This window comes from Lathyrus oleraceus, chromosome 2 (assembly GCF_024323335.1).
Source record: "Lathyrus oleraceus cultivar Zhongwan6 chromosome 2, CAAS_Psat_ZW6_1.0, whole genome shotgun sequence".
NCBI classification, from domain to species: Eukaryota; Viridiplantae; Streptophyta; class Magnoliopsida; order Fabales; family Fabaceae; genus Lathyrus; species Lathyrus oleraceus.
The window spans coordinates 185,091,020-185,109,014 of record NC_066580.1 but is presented as its reverse complement, the minus strand read 5'-3'; the positions used below and the strand labels follow the sequence as shown (position 1 = coordinate 185,109,014).

The 17,995-nt window shown below is 34.9% G+C and overlaps 1 protein-coding gene and 1 long non-coding RNA gene across 2 annotated transcripts; both read left to right on the top strand.

Annotated features, from left to right (window-relative positions):
- Nucleotides 1-1,852, top strand: LOC127118789 (uncharacterized). Its single transcript, XR_007802347.1, has 3 exons — nucleotides 1-321; nucleotides 885-981; nucleotides 1,717-1,852. It is a non-coding gene; the product is annotated as an uncharacterized LOC127118789 (long non-coding RNA).
- Nucleotides 1,853-16,868: 15,016 nt separating this feature from the next.
- Nucleotides 16,869-17,413, top strand: LOC127118788 (histone H4). The gene has a single exon (XM_051049042.1). It carries the CDS (start codon nucleotides 16,998-17,000, stop codon nucleotides 17,307-17,309), a length of 312 nt encoding a protein of 103 aa, XP_050904999.1. The 5' UTR covers nucleotides 16,869-16,997; the 3' UTR covers nucleotides 17,310-17,413.
- Nucleotides 17,414-17,995: the final 582 nt, after the last annotated feature.

Sequence of the window (17,995 nt, the reverse complement as noted above, 5' to 3'; positions counted from 1 at the left end):
CCCTCAAACCCTATCACCGCAGCTACCCCCTTTCTCCGTCCTATCTCCGACCACCACCACACCAAATGAAAAAATCAAAACAATATTTTTACTTCTCATTCCATGGCCTTCCTAATGAACTAACTAGATTTCTGTTTTGAAGAACATCGTCGTAGGTCACACTATCTCATCTCCGGCCTTGCAATTTCAAATGAATAAAAAAGACCATTTTTAGCCTCTTTGCGCGTAAGATCTTCGAAGAACCAAACTGAGCAGGATCCGAGTTCCTTTTCCTTATTTTCTCCCACCTTCGCCACTGACCACTACATCAGATTTTCTCAGGTGATTGCGAGTTTCATCCCTTTCTAGAGTGTGTGTCATGTGTTCTTAAATTTATGATTTTATGCTATGTTGTAGAAAAGAATCATGTTGTATTAATTATGACTTGGGCGTGATGTGGGGATAATCTGGCACTGTTAGGGCAAAGTGTTCATGAAAGTATAAACTTTATAACCGTTAGGGCCAAGTGTTTATAAATGTATAGATTTTTTTCTTGGAAAAATGTTAGGGCCAAATGTTCATGAAAGTATAGACTTTACAATTGTTGTATCTAACAGACATTGATTAGTAGTTTCACTTATTATGAAAATATGTTACATGACTTCTATATGTGAGAGTAATAATTTATATGTAATAAATGATTGGTTTTGAAACACAATTTTATAGGTCTGTTTGATGAATTTGATTTTCATTATTGATATCTACTCATTTGTTAATGACACTTTAGCTTACAGAGGCTTGTTGAACTAGGTTTCAAGTAAGGGCACTTTAGTTGTTACTTCGACATATGGCCAAAACTAGTTGGTTGTGTTACTTTTTTATTTTTGCTTCTCTTTTTCAACTAGATATGGAGATATGTCAGCTCACAATTTGCTATAGAGGGAATGTGAGAAATCATCAGACAATGTTGTTGCACCTTTGGCAGTGATCCCACTAGTCCAGGTAACTCTTTCCTCCTGGGCATGCCTTCAGTCTTCCATTTAGGTATCCAGTAGAGGATTTCCACCATATTATGGTTATGGCATCATTTGAAGTAAAAAATGCTTTTAAATATGATGATACAATTATTTTCCTAGGTTTGCAATTCATTTTGTTTTAGGCGTATCGGTTATAAAATATGTTGCGAGTGAACATACTCGTATTGATTTGATAATGAACAGTACTTTATGCTTCATATGTTGCTAATACATTTAAACATCATTGTCAATTCGAATAATATTTTCCAATCAATTGTGAGTTGAAATTGATCTACTACAACTGCAAAAATTGTCTGGGAAATGTGTATTTTGGTGAAGGTTTATAAAGGACTCTTATATACAACCTGATTATATATGACTCATTGATCAACTTTCTGTTTGAAAATATGATGATTGACATGAGTCCATAAGTATTTACCTTTTATGAATGTGGAAATATTTGTAGTAAACTACTAGAATGACAAAACGACTTTCCCTTAGTATTGGTTCCTTGCCACACAAACTGTTCTGATATCGAATATAGGTAAATTAAGTTTGTTTGGTGCTTGATAAGAGTTGTTATTAATGAGTAATGCAATTGATTATTTGAGTGAATATATAATAGATAATAAGATAATGATATATTAGAGAGTTTGAACATGTAGATATAATGTTTTTTTATGTTTATTCATTGATATAATATTTTTAACTTATGAAACAGGTAAAACAAATTAAAACTGATTGAGTTTACACCACCAAGTCAGAAATATCAATTCGGTCTACGCCACCACTATTTTTAACTCAGTAAATTTCAAAGAAGAAAAGAAGACTTCAAAAAGGATCAAAATCTATTTTGAACCAACAATAATCATGTTTATCTTTTGTATACACATTTTGTAGTTGTGTATGTGTATATCTTATGTCATTTTGGAACATGTTTAATATAATTTTAGTTTAATGACTTTGATTTGAATCAAATAATGTAATAAAATTCTAATTTAATGCCATTAAATTCAAGATTTTGTTGATATGAAATTTTGGTATGGTATATGACGAATTATGACCTGATAAAATATTATGAATTTCTATTCTGGTCACTTTAATCATAATTTGGTTATTGTCCAAGTCTGGTCTCTTAACTAAGTATAAGGTTTCAATTTAGTCCCTTAACAAAATTGTTGACTCGTTATTTTGATTTTTGTTATGCTGTCATGCCACATCATCACAACTTAACGTTTTTTTTCTCAACATTTAACAGAAAGGTTAATTTGGCTAACATAATGGTTTTTAAGGGACTAAAATGTACCGTTTATTAAATAAAGGACTAAAGTGAAATCTGGAATTAAGTTAAGGGACTTCAGAACTAATTAAACCAACTTATATTAAGGTCAATATGCCTGAAGCTGATAAAAGTATATTCAGAACTAGGAAGGGTGAGATAGCGATAAACGTACTAGGTGTATGTTCATCGGATTTGCAATTTATATATGTGTTTCCTGGGTGGGAGGATTCAACAGCTGACTCTAGAGTTCTTATAGATACTATTTCTCGACCAAATGGAATATGAGTTCCTCAAGGTATAACATCATGAATTCACATTTGTATAAAACATGTCTTGCATATTTATAAGAAAATAAATTTAATTTTAGTGGTGTTAAGATATTACTCTCTCCGTCCCAAAATACTTATCATGTTTGACATTTTCACACATATTAAGAAAATGTAATAAATAAAAGAGAGAGAATAATGATTTTACTAAATCATTGTTATCAACTATTAATGTATTTGAATTAGCATTAATGTAAAGTTAAAAAATAATAAATTAAGAATATTAATTAGAGGGTACAATTGGAATATAAAAATTAAAATTGCATTGGTAAGATAAAGTGACAAATAAATTTTCTAAATGCAACAATTAATTTGGGACAAAGGGAGTATTATTTATGTGATGCTGGATACATGAACGAGGAAGGCTTTGTCACCCAATATAGATGTCAAAGGTATCACCTAAGTGAATGGAGAAATGACTTACAACCGTACACCTAAAAAGTTTTTCAATATGAAACATTCATCAGCTAGAAATGTAATAAAAATATGTTTTCGAGTTTTGAAGGGAAGTTGGGATATATTGAGAGAGAAGTCATTTTACCCTCTAAAAACTCAAATAAGAATTACAACAACTTGTTTTTTTTTTTACATAATTATATTCGGAAAAAAATGACACGAGATCCATTAGAAAGGGATTCAGGAGAGGTTGAGTTTTCTAACAAATTCATGTCTGGTGAGATGATAACAATGGTGGAGGAAAGTAATGCATGGAATCAATGGAGGGGTAATTTAGCATTGAACATATTTAATAGATGGAGAAGTGGAAATCATCATTAAATTTTGTATTTGTTATTTGTCTTTTCTATTTTGTATGATTTTTTTAAATCTTAATTGTATTAATGCCTACGACTAAAAGTTCATGAAATAAATTTGTATGTCCACTGATATTCTTGTTTTCATAGTAGTATTTTTTATGTAGTAAATGTTAATTAGTGCTCTATTTTGGATAGATGGACGAGTCATCCGAAAGCCCCTCGCCGTTCTATTTTTTATGTAGTAAATGTTAATTAGTGCTCTATTTCCTCTACCAACCCTTTGTCGCTCTCAAGGATGAGGTTAGCTCCACTCCATTTGATATTTGATGATCTGTTAGTAAATAAGGTCCATTTTGTGCATGATTGAACTCAAGCTAAGGTTAATTCTACAATGTAGTCAAGGAAGACCTGGGCTTTAAAGGATTCCTTTGGTTTAAAGGAGATATCAAACTCTGATATCTCGACGGATCACTTTGTCAGACACCAACCAAGTATGGATTGAAGAATACTTACTTCAATGGTTGGTCAATACATACCGCAAAGCAAGGGAAAACGTTTTTCGTAATTTTCTTGAAGCTACCACCAAAGCAAGGGAAAACTTCTTAATCTTTTGGTAGGGGTTTCAAGACCCTTTAATGTCTTTGAGATGAATTTTTGGTTGATTCCTACCTCTCTCCCAAAGACAACACCTACTGCTTTTGTCGTTTCCACTAAGCATATTAATAAGGTCTCCCTTACCACGGGTCTCGAAAGGACTAGGGGTTTGGAGATATCATGCTTTAATCATGTAAAGGCTTGTTCACATGTTGATGTCCATTCAAATTGCACCTTCTTATTTAAAAGTTCGTAGAATAGAAGGTCGTGCTGGACGAACATGGAAATGAATCAGTGAAGGCGGCGAACATGTCACTCAGCTTATGTAATATTATACTAATCACCTATTTGTAGTTATAGATTTAAAAATATATATATTTAATTATTAAATATAGGGTTAAATATGTTTTGTGATCCTCCAAAATATCTCAAATTTTATTTTTAATCCCTCTAAATATTTCCTTTAAAGAATGATCCTCCTAAAAAATTTCATCCACACTTTAGGTCCCTCCTGCAACATAGCGACGATTTTTACAACTTAGCGACTGAATTATCGACGATTTTAGTGATTGTTTATTACTTAGAGATTGAATTCATGACATTTTTAACAACGATTTTAATACTAGGAACAAAAAGTGTGAATGTAAAATTTTAATAGGACCATTCTTTGAAGAAAATATTTTGAGGGACTAAAAACAAAATTTAAGATCTTTAGCAGGAACAAAAACATATTTAACTTTTAAATGTATTATAGTGATAGAATTTCACTTAAAATAAATTATAAGTGAATTTCTTAATCCATCATATATGTTACTTAGACACATGTGAAAGTACTTAAATACTTCCAGATTCTGGAGATGCATCTTCGGACGCACCTTGAAACATTAAATGAACTGGAGATGCATCTCCGTAAAAATTTAAAACATATATATTGCATCACACTCATAAGTCTTTTTACAAGTTTATTGTATCAGAGATGCATCTTTGTTTATTTTACGGAGATCTATCTCCGTAACCTATCAGAACAAAATAATGCATATTATATTTTATTTACGTGTATTCAAATGAAGATTTAAACCCTACAATCCATATACAAAAAATGACGTATATAAAACCAGATAGTCCAAATTTCATATATAAATAAAGTCGAATACAACGATAAAGTAGCATGAGATGAAAATAAAATGCAATCCATAGTATAACTACTATATACTAATGCACTATTGTGTATGTCGGACTACATCTCCTCTGCCTCCTCGGGCTCATCGGCCATCAATCCCCTGACCTTTGGCGTTGTCTCCGGTGAATCAATGTCCCTCATGCCTCCGTCATGCTGGCATCTAAGACGTGCCTCACATCAGACCCATTGGGGAAGATAGGCATATCAATGCATGTCTGCACAATCTCCATTATAAGATGATATCTAGGCAAGACATCCTTAACATGATCTAATTGTGTCTGCTCCTCCTATAATATCTCCTAATGAACTGGCCTCGGTAAATCTCATAGAGTAACCTGCACCATATACGAATATGACACCCTGATGAACCACCTAATATACCCGTTTATGTAACTCCAGTCGCTCACAGTTATGGTACTTTGTGCCTCCTCCGATACCAAATGACTTTCATAATCATCAAACATGGCATCCATCTGTCTACGTCTCAAAGTAGAAAGAGCAGATACAATATGGCATCTGAGAATGGTCTGAGTGTAGCAGAATTGCCACATGACACACTCGGGAAGATGACGAGCAGTGAGACGTTATCTGTAGGCCAACCATCTAGAGTATAACATTATCTCGTCAAATGATCACGTCTCACGGTGATCGACATAACTGTTGAAGTGAACGTCCTCGACAACCAAGAGGTCAAGATACACTCTAAATGGCTCAGTCACCTGGTTACCTCTGAGCGGGACAAATGCACTAGAGCACAATATATCCTCAGTTTAAGTCGGTACACTCTCCCAATCGAAGATGCGTGTGAAGTGCTAGAGGATCCAAGTCTGAAAAGTTTAGAACATACGAATCATAAGTAATGGTGTTGTAAAGATGAAATGAAACTGACACAGAAAGATTAAAAGACTAATAAATATTACCGTCAGTAATGTGATACTGCATCAGACCTGCTTTGTCTTCCACCTATAACCCTCTGAAAACTTCGAGTACAAGTAGACCACACAAGCATCCCCCAATTGTACTCATGGATCCGCTTGAATCCCTAGAAGTATCATAGGTAGATGACATATGTATAAATGGAACTCTTGTCCATAAAAATTGAAGTGTCGTCCAAATATAGTAGGTATGCTCTCATTGCATGCACTCTGTGGAGCTCCGCTTAGTCGTTATCACTTGTAGCCTGATGTGCTATCTAGAGCTCATATGTATTAACTTTTTTTAGTATTCAAACCTAGCATGAGCCCACTGGTTCTATCCAAATCCTCCCCCGCCTCCGTTGGGTCAGCCCCTAGATAGTCTACCATCATCTCGAGTGCCTCATCTTTGGTAATCCCCCCATGATCTACAAGTCTCCCCTTGATCAAAATATATAGCAAACATGATATTTGGTCGAGTGTGATAGACATCTCACCAAACGGGAGGTGAAATGAAGAGGTCTAAGAGTGTCATCTATCCATGAATGCATTAAGTATCCAGTGGTTGGTCGTAATATAACTGGTTATGCACAAGTTATTCATCCCTGATAGAGACAAAGTTGCCTGAAACCAATCCTTAATAGGCAGAGGCAAGCCAGTAATCTTCAATTTGTGGTTAATAAACATCAGCGGATCACGATCCTGCGGAAAATAAAATTCAATGTCAAAAACTTGTCAATTAAAATAAACGTAAATTAAAATGAATGAATCCAACTAATGTTACCTCCCTGTCCCAAATATGCTTGGCAGTATGGTCTGAGTACAGAGGCAATAATGCAACTCTATAGGGTCTCCTCCAAATGCCTCTGGCTTAACATCCCCAACAACCTCACCATCCGGAGGTGGCACTAGCTTAACATTATCAGCAATAGCAGATGGCGATGGCTCAGAAGCATCATAAGTATCAATAGTAGGAGGTGCCTTCGGTACCACCGGTGACTCAGATACCTCTAGCGCCTGCAGCATAATGGAATGAGTGATGTGCCGGTAGGTGAAACCCTTATCCTAAGGAAAGAAGAAGATGAAGAAGCATGGGGAGAAGAAGGATCCCAAAAGTAGATGCCTCTGCATGGCCATAGGGAACAAGAGCCTCTAAAACTTGACTCTTCTCCCACCGCACTGATGCATGCTGTGCAACCTTCCCGTGCCTCAGCCTATCGTATCCGTCAGCCATAATGCATGTAATTAAAGTAAACCAGATAATTAGGACAAGCAAGCAACACTACAAGCAAGAAAAAAAAGACAGAGAAAATTCCAGAGATGCATCTTCGATTACTAGAAAAATTAAACATTGAAAAATTCCGGAGATGCATCTCCGAAATTTTCTACAATACAACAGGTGCGTCAATGGCGCCAAGGGACACATGCAAACACAAAAAATAATGCTTTTATCATCATTTTCAACCAACATATATGATTTACACTATATCTAAATTATCATTCATGCAGTTTCTACTTATTTCTAACATTAATAATCAATTTCTACTCATATTCATAAAAACTCAAAACCTTTCAAAATATCAAAAAACTTACAATTTTTTACTTTGCTTCAGTGTTGGATGATGTTTCTGATGTTGATTGAAGATCCTTTGAGCTTTGTTGTTTGATTTTGGACTTGATGATGAGAAACAATTTGAGAGAGTTTGAATATGTTTTGAGAAATATCATAAATGAGGAAGGAGAAGGGTTCTGACGCAATATAAGCTTCAAAACGGAGATGCATCTCTGAAATAAGTTCGAAGATGCATCTCTGAGATATTTTAACGTTAATTGCGATGTGAATGCATCCAGAGATGCATCTCCGGAATTTGAGGGTATTTAAGTATTTGCATGTGGTACTTAGGCAACATATACGGTGCATTAAAAAATTCTCAATTATAAAAAAAGGTAATGTATATAATAAGATGTTACTTCATATATGGGCCGATTAAAGTCCAAATTGAAAAACTTATGGTTAGGTCTTAAACGAAATAAAGAGTCAACTATCTACCCATTTAAAATAAATTGCTTGAATTCCTAAATTGTCCTTTCACTACAAATTATTTACACTAAGAAATGACATTTAAGTAATTAAGTAATGCTTATTTTTTCCATTCTCATGTCCTATTATAGCATGCCATGTGTCAAATTTCAACAAGCTACTATATATTTAACTCTTTTCAAGATTGACATGTGGCATTAATAGACTCATTTTCTCTTTTGAGTAAAATTTCAAATCTCTCTCACATTTTTGTTTCACACTTACTCACTTTTATTTTAATTTTTTTCTTTTTATTTATTTATTATTATTAAAAATATTAATCATCAATTTTTAATTTAAATAAAATTAACAATTTATTTTATCTCACATATCACTTTCAACACAATATCTATTTCATTTTAATCAATAATTACTTTAATTTGAGAGACAAAATCCTTATTTTCAAATACTTTTTTTTTCTTTCTCCATCTTACGGTTCCTTTCTTTTTTCTTTTTGTATTGTTATTTAATACAATCAAATTTATATGATTATTGTTTATTTTACAATTAAGTAATTCATCTTAAAATTTTCATGTATATGTAAATACATTTTATCTCGTATCAAGTAATTTTTTTTATTTCACCGGTCAATATTAACACAATATCTATTTTATTTTAATCATCAATCTGCGTTGATTTGAAAAACAAAACCCTTATTTCAAAATATCAAAATTTCCTTTTTTTTCTTTCTTCATCTCACGAATATTTTTTTCTCTTCTTTTTCTTAATTATTTAATATGATTGAGTTTATATAATTATTTTTTATTTTACAATTAAGTAATTTGCATATGTATATAAATATATTTTATATTGCATAAAATGGACTTTCTATTTTATTGGTCACTATCAGCATAATACATATTTTATTTTAATCAACAATTACCTTGATTTGAAAGATAAAATCTTTATTTTCAAATATTAAACATTCATTTTTTTCCTCTCATGGACCCTCTTTCTCTTTTTGTATTTTAACACAATTGATATTATATATCATTGTTCTTTTTAAAATTAATAACTAATTTCAAATTTAGATACATATCTAAATACATTTTATATTGTATAAAATAAACTTACTCGTGCGACCGCACGTGTATCTGACTAGTTTTTATAAGAATTAAAACAATCGATGTTGTTATTCAAGGTGTGAGATAAAGTTGTTAAAATGGACTACTCGCCCTAAACAGGGAGGCCCTGGCGGGCCTCGGTATTTTTAGGACTGAGTCAAAAAAGTCCTGTTGTAATATGGGCTTAAAAAATACTATTCAAACCCGACCCTATACGGCCTTCAGACCCTAAACGGTTTTTTTAATAAAAAATTAAAATAAAAACCAATAATATTTATTATAAAAGAAATTTAAAATTATATAATTTTAAACATAATATATTTTTAAGTACTATATTATCTTTTATAAATACTATAATGAGTTTTTAAATACAACAGATGTCTAAATTGTATAAAATAATTCTCGAGTATTTAACATAAGAGAAATTAATAGAATACGAGGAAAAAGTGTTGATTATATTAATGTATAAGATTTAAAAATAGAAAGATTGAATAAAATAGATATAAAATTTAGTGAGATGAAAAAACCAATGCATTAATATATTTTTTTTAAATGTATAGCTATGTGGGTCTAACAAATTGCCCACGTCCCATACAAATTAGTTTTAATACAAATTAGTTTTAATGGGTAACAAACTTTTTAAGGTCGAAATAAAAAAAATTGAAAAATATATACTCTAATTTTAAGGTCCAAATTTATAATTTTTGGTGTCGGGGGGCTGACTCCTATGGACTAGTCTATTTTGACAAACTTTAATGTGAGAAACTATTGTTATTTATTATTTTTTAAAATGTAAAATAAATTTTTAATAGATTTTTTTTAAATAACCAATTATTTCATAAATAATTCCAAAATAACAAATTTTTCAATTTTTTTCCAAAATAACCACATTTAAAAGAGGATGTGCCAGATGAACCGGCGCATCCCTTAAACATCAAGAGGAGGCGCCCAAGGCATTGGCGCATGTATTGAGCTCCTCATGAGGAGGCACCAATGCTCTTGGCGCATGCATTGACCCTCATGAGGAGGCGTCAATGCCTCTGACGCCTGCATGGTGCCTTAAGTGGAGGCGCCAATGCCTCTGGCGCTTGCATGTTATTGACATTTTGGGCGCCTAGCCTCTTGGCGCATGCATTTTATGCCTTCTCTGTATAAATACCACACCTTGGATGCGATATTTTTCACACAAATCATCCCCTACTACCATATTTTCTCTAATTCAACACCACTCTCCTTCAAGTTTTTGTGTTTTAACCATGTCTGCATACATTCAGAAGCGAAATGTCGATGTAATATTTTCCACCGTCGTGGCTCTGATACAAATTCGCCTCTTGAACACAAATACATTTGAACGTCTTAATCGGACGTTGTACAGTTGGTTAGAGGGAGAAATTGGAGATGGTGAAAGGATTAGAAGAATATAATGGCTTGTGTCCACGTTCAACCAAAATAGAGAAGTGCGCGAATGAGTGGATATTAAGACCGACCAAGACACTCGTAGGATGATGCATTACATGTTCAAAATTGTTTTGATGGTTATAATCGCATAGTTCTTGTATTCTAGTTGTTTTAATTGTTTGTGTTATTGTTTATATAATGGTATTTTCGTCACAAACGTCTAATATAAAATAAATTTAGTTTTTCATATATTGCAACAGAGATACATATGAATTTATCTGGTTGTGCTCGTTCCAATACTAGGACAATTATTATAATTGTGACCTGGCTGACAACATGAACTACATAAACTAACCATTTTGTTCGCCGTATCCATTTCGGTTCGAATCCGAGTGCTGTTTGGGCGACCCTTTTTCTTCCTTCGCATAACTTCGCTGTGCTAGACGATGTCCCCTTGATATTCTGGCCAGTAATCCTCTTTTGCCACTACAGAAAAACTCATTTTATAAACATTTGATAGGCTGGTGACTTTGTAAACTTCAGATAACAAGTATGATGGATCCCTTCGAACCTTTGAGCATGCCACAATGACATGGGAGCAGGGCGTACGAAAGACTTGGAACTTTCCGTAGTCGCACCAACCTCTATCTAGTTCGACTCTGTACTGTCCCATTGGCATGCCCTCATTGTGATCCATGGACTCGGCAACACTATACCAACCTCTAGTGCGATCAAACACCGTGACCACATGTGTGTTTGCTTTGGAAACTTCAGGTCTAATGAATTTCATTGAAGCATCACTAAACAACTGCCCAGATTGCAACACTGAACTCCATTTGGAATGTTTGCTCTCAAATAGCGCCCATAGCTTGAAATATGATGCCTGCACCATAGCGGTTATAAGTAGGTTACAGATGCCTTTGAAGACAGGGTTCATTGATTCCACAAGATTTGTTGTCATGTGGCCCTAACATTGACCGTTGTCGTATGCCCTAGTCCACTTCTCCAATGAAATACTATCGATCCACCGTACTACATCTTTGTTTGACAATCTTCTTTCTTCGCAGTAGTGTTTGAAAGAAGGTTCTGATAATACGTAACCTGCATTGACAACCTTCTTCCGCAACATCTTATCTTTGATTTCCCGCATGAAATTCTAAGCAATATGTCTAATATAGAAGACATGCCTTGAAGGAAGATTTTGCAAGCCATTATCAATGTTATTATATGCACTGATGATTGAAGAGTGTCTATCGGAGATCAAACATAAGTTAGGCTGAGGTGCAACATGCAATCGGAGATTTCTTAGGAAAAAACTTCATCCCTCAGCAGTCTCCCCTTCAACTAGGACAAAGGCGATTGGAAAAATGTTGTTGTTGCCATCTCGTGCCGCTGCCATCAGTAACGCTCCTTTCTATTTCCTGTACAACCATGTACCATCAATTTGTATAATTGGTTTACAAAAAGAAAAACCTATGATGCATGGTTGATACGCCCAGAAGAGACGGTGGAATATTCCATTTCCAACAGCACACGTTCCGTCTGGTGTATACGCGGGCAATGTTTCTAACTTGATAATAGTCCCTGAAGCATATTGTTTTAGAATCAATAGGTATTTTGGAAGTTGTTTGTAAGACTCCTCCCAATTGTCAAACACTTTTTCAACAATCTATGTCCTAAATATCCATGTCTTCCTATATGATGGAGTGTACTCGTACTCTGCCCTAATATGCGAGATTATTATACTCACCTTTAACGACGGATTGTCGCCAATGACAGATAATATTTCATCGCATATTAGCTGAGAGCTTAATTTCCGATGATCCTGCATTGGGTTTGTCAGCATGCATGTGTGATCTGGACCCATGGATCCAATCTCCCAAGACTCGCTCCTCTTCTGGTACGAAGCTGACAACCTAAAAAGGAACTGCTCATTCGGACAATAAATTTTCTACCTCAATGTGTTAGTTCTGTCAACTCTGAAATCAGTTGATAGTTGCATAAATTTTTTAATGGCTTTTACACATTCCTCTTTTGTGCGAAATTCTCCTTGTTTCAAAGATCCTTTCATTTGCACATAAGGATTGTACCATATATCCGATGAAGGTTCATCACAATCCAAATTCAACCTTGTCATGTGTTAGGGTGGACAACATACATGACTAGCTGGTATTGGATCCTCTTCCTCATCAGCGTTCACCATTAAATCAACCATGATCTCGACTTCTTCTTCTTCATCATCTGGAACATTCACCTTAGCTTGTTCGTCATCAGTTTCACAAAACACTTGTGACCGATCAATAAATTGTGACACTTGTTATTGATATGGTAATATATACAACTCTATATCGTTGTATCCAGATTGTTCGTGACTGACAAACATATGTTGAACATCATCATCATCTCGAATCTTCTTCTGATAAAACTTCACCTGGTATTCTGCAAACCAAACCGGATTTTTATAGATGATTTGACCCACATTACTGCACTGCAATTTCTTTTCTATTCTTTGTTTCATATGTGAAAAATTCGATCGTCGATTTATTGTAAACCGAGTTACCTCTGTGTTATGAAAATAAAAACCAAATAATTGATGATCAAATATTTCACCTTCGATATAGGCATTGATCATGTAATGTTGTGAGGAAGACATTTTTTTTAAAATCTAACTTTCTTTTCTATACTGAAATTGAATGCACTGCTAAGTTGTTCATCTACACAAACTTAAATAACGTAAACGTTGAATGCATTGATCACTCGGTTCATCTGTACAGACTTGACCATGCATTCAGTGACAAGAGTGGCAAGAACATACATGCGCCCGAGGAATCTCTGTGGCAAGGAATATCACAAGAGAGTCTCTGCCCTAATAGTCCAAATAGGAGCCCATTCCCTAGGCGCATAAAGCAAGATAGGCGCCAAGAGGAAGAGCGCCCCTTCTATACAAGTACTCCTAGGCGCCAAGAGGAAGAGCGCCTCTTCCTTTCATGTGAATCTTCATATGCATGCACCTAAGAATATGGCTACTCTACTTTTGTCATTGCATGCAACCAATCACATGCTTCGTAGGTTGCAAACCTAGTAACTCACTCATCTATAAATAGGCTTCAAATCACAATATCAAATCATCTCCAACACTACTCATCTATACTCTTTCTTTACCATACTATTTCTTTGCCACACTCAAGCTCTGCAACATCAAATTATGTCTCTATTGACTATGGGTGATGAACACAGAGGAACACTCGATAATATCTTGACATATGTATGTTATCTCTCTCTTTTTACTTATTCCATTTTTAAGTTGTATACCTATGTTATCTATGTTTGTATTATATATTACTTCTTCTTATTGTATTCCTTACTTATGTGTTAGTAGGATCCAAAGCATTTTCGATGCCGTGTACATGAATATGTACCCCACGATCCTTTGATAGAACCATATATTAGAGGATGTGGATTTGGAAATCTCCTCAACATTGTCTCGTGCTCGGTGGACTACAAGTTCATTCTTGCTTTGTTGGAGAGGTGGAGACCCGAGACCCACACATTTCACCTTCCTATCGGTGAGTGTACCGTCACACTTGAGGACGTATACATATTGTTGGGTCTTCGTATAGATGGAAAGGCCATGAATGGTAGAGTTAACCAAGACAACTCTATCTGCAACGAATTATTGGCAGCCCCTTTATGCGATAACCAATCTGAGGGAGAGTCATCCGGTCAAGTAATGGGGCAAGGTATAAATTTAAAATACCTTAAACAATATTATGCGAGTATAATATTGTCCGAAGAATCAACCGAGTACGAGAAAATAATTAAATCTCGGTGTTATATTATGATTTTATTTGGTAATTTTGTATTTCCAGAAAGTACATGTAATTCAGTAAATATTATGTATTTACCTTTGTTACGCAACATTAATAAGGTAAGCACATATAGTTGGGGTTCAGTTGTATTGGCCCATCTATATAGTGCAATGTGTAAAACTGCAAAAAAGAATACTTGTACGTTTTTTTCACGTGCGTATTTGCTACAAGCATGGGGTTGGTCAAGAATGTCGTTACTCGCCCCAATAAATGAGAACCCATTCATGTTCCCGTTTGCAACAAAGTAAGTCTAACACTTTACAATTTAATTAATTATATTTTATATTACAATTAACTATAAATAATATTTTTCACTTTTTTTTATCTAAGGTGGTTAGTAAGGGGATGAACTACAATAGGTGTCCGAAACACGCTATTGTAGTCTATCGCAATCTATTGGACCACATTGGACATGGCGATGTAATACTCCTACACAACTATATCTGGAGGTCATATCTGGGTCTTGATCATGATGTGAACCATGACGATGCTGCAGTTTGGACAACAAAGACACCGATTATCCGGTTCAATACGGTGGAAATGCACCAGAGTGATCGGGTCAAACTGCAGTTCGGCATGCAACAATAGATTCCAGAACCTCCCACGTGTTTGGAGAATTGGCATAAAAAAAGGGTTGATGCACAATGGGATTATTCAGACTAGAGAGACTTTGCAAAAGAGATGTGTCGTCAATGGAGGAATCGCCGACAACACATCTTAAACGAACCAGTCATCCATGGTGCAAGACCAACTCAACAATATATGGCATGGTTTAGGTCGGTAACAAATCAATAATTTGTATCTGAGCCGCGATATTTGATGAATCCACATCAACTAGCTTCGTCATCGTACACCCCACAACAATTCCACGTCCAACACCAATGTTAAACCACCCAAAACCAACAACCAACCTCACAACATCAACCTACCACATACACACAACAACCAAACACCCAACCTCACAACTCGTTCATGTCATCCACCCAACAACCAACCACCAAACGTCGCAATCCATTCATGCCACCCACCCAACCACAAAACTAAGAATCAAACCCTACCCACCAACAACCATACGATGCAACCACAAACGTCTATAGCCCAGATGATTCATATGGGTCACTTCATCGTAGCCCCCCACCAATGACCGCTCAAACATCTCATCACCAAAATACACAACCATTGTTTAACTGTAGTACGTCCCAAGAGCAATTGCTTCGTTTTCAAACGATTCAATGTCCTAATTGGGCAACTATACCGTCCTCAATCCACCCAACCCCATCGACTTAACTACGATGACATGTGCACCGAACTCCATTACGGAAGCGCCGTTGGCCAAAGCCCCTCTAGATATTGGGAACAAATGATGACACATGTGTTAAATACCGCTGAAATTTCCGTCGAACCTTCACACCAACCATAATTCAATCAGGTCAGCACACAAAGACCTCAAACACCTCAAGAAAATCGTGGGAGACCTCGGAGACAAACTAACGCACCTGGATGTGGAACAGGGGGACGTTTCGATCGGACCGATCATTAATTTTTTGTCAATCCCATGTAACAATTATTACCACATGAATATTTTTTTTACATTATTCTTTTTTATTTGATAAATAAATAAAATTTAAAATTAAAAAAAATTATAATAATAATAATAATAATACAAGGGTGTATGTGCCAAATGAATTGGCGCATACACCACATGCACCATGCAGGTACCAGAGGCATTGACGCCTCTTCATGAGGGCTAATGCATACACCAAGGGCATTGGCGCCTCCTCATGAGGGGCCCAATGCAGGCGCCGATGCCTTAGACGCCTCCTCTTGATGTTTTAGGGATGCGTCAGTTCATCTGCCGCATCCTCTTCTAAATATAGTTATTTTAATATTTTTTTTGAAATAATTATATACATGGAATAAAAATGAACATTATCATACTTATACCGATCAAAATTTTAATTAACATAATTTTTTTATCTTTATTTATATATCAACTTTTATTTTAAATTGTCATGTCACTTGTACAACATTTAATAATAAAAATCAAATTTATTCGATGGGTTAAAAACTATTCAAAAAATAAAATTGAAAGACTTAAAAACAAAAATAATATATTTATAAAAGCTTTAAATCTTATTTAACTCTTTTTTTAATTTATCTATTAATAATATTTTTACATAAATGATTGTTTGGAATTAGAATTTCAATGTAGTGTGACACTATTTTAAAAAATAATTAGATTTAAAGAGAAAAAAAAACATAATGTTAAATCACTAGCCATGACTTAAAATTTGAAACCCACCCTGGCGATCCGCGTGACGCCTATTTTGAGCCATTAATTTCTAATCCAACGGTTGAAATTATCCCATAGGACATTCACGGGGATAACCACTCAAACCAACAGCACAATATGCATCGTCTTAATTTCAATATAAAACTCCGTATCACGCCACTTTCATCAACACAACGCAACACATCGCTTTTTGCTGCTTAAGTTTCAAAGTACGAACGAAGCATCAAGATCTTGCAAGAAATCAAGCATGTCAGGAAGAGGTAAAGGAGGAAAGGGTCTTGGAAAGGGTGGAGCCAAGCGTCATCGCAAAGTTCTTAGAGATAACATTCAAGGAATTACGAAACCCGCTATTCGTCGTCTTGCTAGACGTGGTGGTGTGAAGCGTATAAGTGGATTGATCTATGAAGAAACTCGTGGTGTTCTCAAGATCTTTCTCGAGAACGTTATTCGTGATGCTGTGACTTACACTGAACACGCTCGCCGCAAAACAGTTACTGCTATGGATGTTGTTTATGCGCTCAAGAGACAGGGCAGGACCCTTTACGGTTTTGGGGGTTAGGTTTAAATGTTAGCTATTAGTAATAGTTTGTTGAATCAACATCTGCTAGTTGATTTAATCTCAGCTTGTTCAATTTAAATTTTAATGAATGTTTTCTTACTCTACTGGCTTTGTACAATTGTTTACTTCATTTACGGTTCCCTGCTTAACTCCAATTCAGTCAGCTGTAAGTCAACTAGAAAATACTCAGATTGATAAATCAAAACTTATCTCATCCAAAGTTAAATGAGAGATAACTCCATGGAACAGATAAAGAGAATAGCATAAATTCAAATCAAAACCAGTAATCATTGGAAATGGTGCATCTATTTTCATGAGCTAACAAACGAGAGGATAAAGTACTTTCTCTAACGACTCATGTCCTGCAACAAAAATGGTGAGAAGTTGATAAATCAGTGGTAATGTAATCTGAAATGCCGTGGAGATTGTTCTAGCATCTAAACTGTTGAGACTCACTAAGCAGTTGGGTTGTGAGTTTTAAGTTTTTGATGAGTGATGAGGCGGAGGTACAAATTATGATGGCTCTGGAAAAGAGAGATAAAAAGAAGATAGATTCTCGGTTGTCAAAGGACCGAGGTCGATGTTAATTTTTTCTTTTTAATATTATGGGATTGAGCGTAGAATCAAGAGAATGAAGGTGAGAGAGCTTATTTTTGCTTATTCTTTGGAGTTTGGGGCAGTTTAAG